General features: G+C 41.4%; 1 protein-coding gene across 2 annotated transcripts; it reads right to left on the minus strand.

The window, feature by feature from the left end:
• Nucleotides 1-2,231: 2,231 nt before the first annotated feature.
• LOC125530347 (ethanolamine-phosphate cytidylyltransferase-like) lies at nt 2,232-6,658 on the minus strand. Of its 2 annotated transcripts, none has more exons than XM_048694747.1 (10): nt 6,553-6,658; nt 5,089-5,481; nt 4,418-4,653; nt 4,100-4,236; nt 3,755-3,826; nt 3,574-3,641; nt 3,312-3,429; nt 3,095-3,154; nt 2,872-2,994; nt 2,232-2,759 (listed from the first exon to the last, which is right to left on the minus strand). In XM_048694747.1, the coding sequence occupies exons 2-10, from the start codon at nt 5,457-5,459 to the stop codon at nt 2,688-2,690; spliced, it is 1,257 nt and encodes a 418-aa protein (XP_048550704.1). In that variant the 5' UTR covers nt 5,460-5,481; nt 6,553-6,658; the 3' UTR covers nt 2,232-2,687. The 2 variants fall into 2 exon arrangements, with proteins under 2 accessions (XP_048550704.1, XP_048550703.1); XM_048694746.1 differs by having other exon boundaries at nt 5,089-5,493.

The following is a 6,658-nucleotide window of genomic DNA, read 5'->3' on the forward strand; positions in this document are numbered from 1 at the left end:
CCGAGTGTGTTACCGTGATGGCCTCTTCTCGGCGGAGTCCGGGAAGTGGACACGGTGTTGGAGTAATGTTTGCGCAGGTTGTTCTCTAGTTTCTCGCTCGTGCTTTGACTCATCTTCTCGCTCTCTTTTGCGAATAAGTTAGCCACCTTACTTGCTAGTCGCTTGCTGCAGCTCCACTCATATTTTACCTTGCCATACCTATAAGCTTAAATAGTCTTGATCGCGAGGGTGCGAGATTGCTGAGTCCCTGTGGCTCCCAGATTACTATTACACCAGATGCAGGGCCTGATGATTCCGCTCCAGGAGACGCGTATGAGCTCAAGTGGGAGTTCGACGAAGACTCTCAACGTTACTATGTTTCCTTTCCTGACGATCAGTAGTGGTGCCCAGTTGGGGGTGATTGGGACCGTTGTCGCATGTTGGGTTCTCTTTTCTTTTGGCGCCGTAGTCGGGCCATGAGTGTTTGGATGATGTAATGTTATTTATGTACTTGATTGACGTGGCGAATGTAAGCCAACTATATTATCTCCTCTTTATTATTTATATTACATAAGATGTTGTGAAGATTACCTAACTTGCGACATATGCCTTCAATGCAATTATGTCTGTAAGTCGTGTCTCGACATGTGGGAGCTATAGTCGCATCGAGGATGTTACATAGTGTAACTGGCCTGAATAAAAATAAGTGATTAGCGATGGTAACTATATGAAGATAAAAGGTGATCCAACTCCAAATAAATTATACCTTGGTGTTACTGCCCCCAGCGTTGCATGATTAAGTCAAGTTCATATCTAGTAGCTCCAAGGTCATATGTAGTGAAAGCATGTGTCGTCCACATGGCAAAGATACCAAGATTAGCTCAACTAAGTTCATGATCAACTTGTCTCAATATTATTATTACTCCCTCCGTTATTAAAATAGGTCTTTCTAGAAATTTCAACAAGTGACTAAATACGAAACAAAATGAGTGAATCTACACTTTAAAATATGTCTATATACATCTGTATGTGATTGTTCATTTGAAATCTCTAAAAAGACTTATATTTAGGAACGGATAAAGTATTATTTTACATTATTATTTTGTGTTGCTACAGCATGGTGGAAGAGGACGAGGAGCCATTTGCACATACTTCAACTGCTACAGCATGAACCATTTTCCATGACAAGGTGAACACTATGTCCAGGTGCGAATCCTCGGAGCCACCGTCCAGATCCAGCGCAGATCAAGACATCGCCACGACATCGATGGATGTCGAGGCGGATGGCCGGGGGCGCCAAGCTGCCAACCATGCCAGAATGCCCCCTTCCTTTCAGGTTAGTGACAATCGTCCCAACTGTTTACATTGTTTAGGGAAGGGAAGAAAGATGGCAACAGGCTGCCTGTTGCCGTTTTCCTGTGGGAAGTATCATGGACTATGTTGGATCCTAGCAGCATATAAAGCTAGGATGGATGGAAGTACCCGGAAAAAGAGATCTGTTTGAAGCTATATGTTGCTTGCTTGTTTGTTTATTTGCCAACTGCAATGGTCCTACCAATTGCAGGTTTCTTTTGAGGCACTCTACTGAACATTCTGCTGCAAGCATGTGCCCACCATCTAGACCAGCACATGTTTTTCCTTTCTTCTGCTTTGGCATAAACAAGCACATGATGATCTGAATTTTCTGATCTAACCATTAAACCATGTAATTTCACCACCACCTAAACCAGTACTACATGTTAACTATGTAACTCTCAATTTCATCAGCAGATTTAAACCATGATCCTTTTGAAATTTGGATTTTTTTTTTGTATGTAAGACTCCAAACCTCTCAGAAATCGCACAACACTTATTTTTTCACTATTGCAAGGACTGGAAATCATTTTTCAAAATACAAACGGTCCCAGCATCGATTCAATTCACCAGTACAAAAGAAATGCTATTTAAGTGAATCATAGTTTAAAATATTTTTGGCTATCTTTTACTTAGGTATGGAGCTAAGCAGCCAACACAATGTGCTCAGCTAACAGTACTCCCTCCGATCCATATTAATTATCGCTGATTTAGTATAAAGTTGTACTAAATCAGCAACAATTAATATGGATTAGAGGGAGTGCTTAATTATTTCTTTCTAGCAAGTACAAATACTACTGACATTCTGCACAGACAAATCTCCAATGCACGGATGCACCACGGTAAACAGTAAAACCAAATACCAATGAACAAGGAAAGCAGAACATAATGTTCTCTGGTTAGACAAATCAAACAAATGCCAACAGGTCATCACTAGGTTGTTTCTCAGCAGTATATATACTTTAAACTATAACTTAGTACAATTAGGAAGTATGCAACCCTAGTCACTTCACAAACCCAGTAATACCATACAAGAATACAACAATGGTCTGCTGAAGGTGTTCAGCGATGAATATTTCCCCTCCAGGGATAACAAAGTAAAAAAAAGAATCATGTATGTGAATTCTTGCTGTTAAGTGGACATTCCAGCCGAAAAGGGCAACAGTAGAAGAATGTGGCAGTCTGTTAATTTATTTCCTTGAGCCGATTCCCTCTGCCGAATGGCCATCAACTTATCACTGGCTACTTTCTATAGCTGAGGAATTGTTGCAATCTGTTGTAGAATAACTCTTCAATGCAGAGAGGCGCCATATATTTCCTCAGCTTGCTGCAAAAATGTAAGCTCCTTTGCAGCATTAGTCTCCGTAGACAAATTTCTTTTGCGTGTAGTACTTGTCTTCACTCGCCTTCTTTTTCAAGTTTCTTTTCTGTTCACAAACCCCAAGAGTAATGTTTAGTAGGATAAACAGGACTTAAACAAAGTAAATTAGAAAAATAAATGTGTATTTATCAGGCAAGTCGCACTGTGGGAGTGTATACCTTGTACGCTTCGTGGTTATCAATTATTCTTGTAGCGACCGAAACAGACGTTATTGTTTTGGGGCTTGTGACTACTTGGAAAATACCCATGCTCTTTGGAAGGGCGTACGGATCAACTTCACTCTGCAGCAACGCGTCCATGAAGTTTCAAGTTCAGTTTGTGCCAACTACGTTAGGTAAGTTTGACATCAGGATACATTTTAGACTGTAATTAAGAACTTACAGCAGAACCACCCTCGACTACTGTCCCATGCACAACCAATGAAATGTTGAATGTAGTGATCTGCATCATGTGACAAAAGAAAAGGTGTGAGGGTCTGCTAACAAAAAACATCTCTGCGTCATATACAATACAATCATTGCTAGAACCATATGCTTGAAACTTATCCAGTCAGGTACAAGAAATAGATGGAAACAAACTATAGAAATTTATAACATACCATATCCCTTGAAACCTCCAATGGTGCGCCTATTATAACTTCGTCAACATAGCGACAGGCAAGTACACCAAGGGTACGCTCATGGAGGTGCATGATAGGAGGATAGCCTCTTTTTTCCCTGCACAACTGGTTCTCATAAGCATGGTATCTAACCTTATACAATACAGGCTACATATTTTTTTTCTGTAGTAACACATAACATATATTTATATATGGTCAACAAGTTCCCTTGATAATCCAAGAAAAGATGTTAAATAAGTACCTGATGGACTGGTCATCATGAACACCGACAAGAAGGAAGTCACCAAGTTGCCTAGCACTTCTAAGGATCTGCATTAGAGAATAACATCAAATATGTTTTAATGGGAAAGTATGAACCACACCAAAAACCAAACTTTGTGAGTTATTGAGAAAATTATTTGCATGAGAACCACAAAACGTACCTCAACATGACCAGCATGGAAAAGGTCAAATGCACCATCTATATAAACAACACGAGCACCTGGTGAAGGAGCCTGAACGCAAATGAGCATATGTTTCAGTAAATGCAACAGAAGGGCATGAAATGTGTAAAATTGAACTGTAAATGTTTTTCTGGAAAGGGCAGCATTAAGATCATGATTAATATGGTACAACGGAAGCATTAAGCGGTATTTTTAAATTTAGTTACATTAATAGACAAAGATATGGCAGGCCATTTTCTTCGTGCTCCCTAGAAGGCTGATCAAATTAAGGAAGAACAATATGCAACATTAGCCTTGGGGATGGAGTTTCCTAAATTATCATACCTGCCCATTTGAAAACTGCATTATCCGGCGGGAAGTTGGAAGAAAATTGGATAGCTGGGTTTTCATCTGATCGCATGATTCCACTCCAGCATTCTCACTAACACCCTCTTTATGCTTGAATGTTTGCAATATTCTCCCTGTGTGGACAGAAATTGTTTTCATGTAAGATCGCAATGGACAAAGAAGGACATCGTCTGAGATAAGCGTGAAAAAGGAAATGTACGATCTGCTCTGATACAAGGCTGTAAATAATATGCAGCAAGAGAATATCTGATCCCCAAAAAACAGTAGCTTTACTAATCCGCATGGTAATCTTACCGACTATATCGGTGCTTGAGACACCTTCAGTACGCCTGATTTGCTTGTATCGTCCAGCCTTCTTTGCTAAGGCATAAGCATCCGTTCCATCAGGTAGAAGACAAGGGTCATCTCCATGTATAATGTAATCAATGTTGTATTTACTGAAGAGGGTATTCATAAATTCCTCCGTAATCTCATAGGGTGCATTGGGTATGACTTCATCCACCCACTTTAATCCACTAACAAGCGTCAACCTAGGGGGTACAAACATACATACACACAGAATAGTAAGTTCAAATGGAAGACCAAGACCATGTACATCTATCAAAAGCTTAGTAATTTACAGTTGCAAAAATAAGATAGAACTTGATCATCTCAATATTTTTTCATAGTCTGAAATTTATATCCTTCAAGGCACGTGTGGTGGTAATGTAACCTCATCGACGATATAGTTGAGCGTACGCAAAATGAATCAGCAGATCTTGTATTATGCATGAGAAGATTAGAAGAGAATCATAGCTATTACAGTAATTCACAATCAAAGATCAGGTAAATAATGAAATCCAGGAAGTCCAGGTATTCAGAAAAATTTCAGAAAATATCATACTCGTAATTCGTTTGACTAGCTAATCCTCTGTTGAAACAGAATAATGTATTTCACAGGACAGGGAAAGTAGCGCCAGTAGTACCTCTCTTCCATCGAAAGCACAGGCGGGCCCTTATTCGCCACAATCTCCTCGTCACTGACAACGCCCACTACCAGTTGATCTCCCAGCAACTTGGCCTGTCGCAACGCGTTTGCGTGGCCATAGTGCATGAGGTCAAAGCATCCATCCATGTAGACTCTCACGGGCCTTTGCCGTTCCTTCTTCTTGGGGACTTGTCCTAAATATGGCCAAAAGTATGGAGCAAAAGGAGCACCAATTCCTCCAAAATAACCCGTAGATAACCAAAGAATTGCAACAGTCACCATAACTCCTCCAATTCCAAAAAACTGTGAATAATATCCGCCATTCCAGAGCCCCTGGTTGTTCTCAAATGCCAGCAAACCCATCATCATTTTGAGGTGTAGAAGTACTGCCCTGGTATTGGTTCTGAAAAAAAAAAGTAAGCAGCCAAAATGAGACCTCATAATCGATGCATCCTCATGCAAGAAAGGGCACCATGTATGCAATAATTATACAAAGGAAACGAAAAATGTCTCGTTCTCCAAACTTTTTGCAGTTCAATTTATTTTGTTATGTTTGGAAGCGGAAAGTGACTCAAAAGTAGAAGTGCCTTTTTCAATACTTTATCATGAAAGGATGGATAGATACTAGACGTATAACCAGGACTATTTGCATTTGCTCAACGTGCTTAGCTGCGAAGTCATGTTTGACCAAATCCTAACCACCAGATATACTGGAAAGCTACAGATTGAGCCAAAAAAAAAATTGTTGGAGAAGTCAGAACAGACTTAAATTGCGTCAGTTAGAAGCTACGTAGCAACTAGTGGAGCTCAAGAATCCACGGGATATTGCCATAAATTTTGTTCGGAAGAAATATTTTCCAATAACGTCGATTGTTCAGACCACTCTATAAAAAATAGCCCCAGAACACAGGAACATGCAACAAACCGAAGTGACTGATCATCTGAATATGCACTGAAGGAAATTCTGGCAGGATAGGGAGCATATATGATCTCCAACTCTCTGAAACTCGAATTGTCGCCAAAATCAAGCGAGGAATAATCTGATTCTCAGCTCAAATTTTGCATCGCAGCCAATCAAGCACAACTAAGCATAGAATCTAAAGGTGCGTGGGTCCAACAGAGACAGGAGCACAAACGGAATCACGAGAGGTGGGAGCAAGCGAATAAAGGCATCGGCCCGAATTCCCCCACCATCGAAATGCCAATTCCAATGCCGCAAACGGCAGAAATAATTAAATGGCGCCGCGCACGCATGCGCCCACCTGCCCACGATCCGGTGTTCAATGGACATGAATCGATCGTCCTGAGGTACTACCAACAAATATGGAGCCGAAAGGGAGCAAAGGGGGCAAAGCAAGCAACATCTAGGAACAATTTCCGGGGATTTTCGCTTCCTTGTGAACAACAACAAGAAGAAGAAGAAGAACAAGCGGCGAGATTCGGAGACAAGAAAGGCGCGCACCGGAACGAGGGGGGCAGGCGGCCGAGATCGGGCGCGCGGCGGCGAGATTCCGCGGGGATCTCCGCCGGGGCGGGGCGGGGCGGGGCAGGGGGGAGAGCCGCCGTCC

This window comes from Triticum urartu, unplaced genomic scaffold (genome assembly GCF_003073215.2).
Source record: "Triticum urartu cultivar G1812 unplaced genomic scaffold, Tu2.1 TuUngrouped_contig_6256, whole genome shotgun sequence".
Taxonomy (NCBI): domain Eukaryota; kingdom Viridiplantae; phylum Streptophyta; class Magnoliopsida; order Poales; family Poaceae; genus Triticum; species Triticum urartu.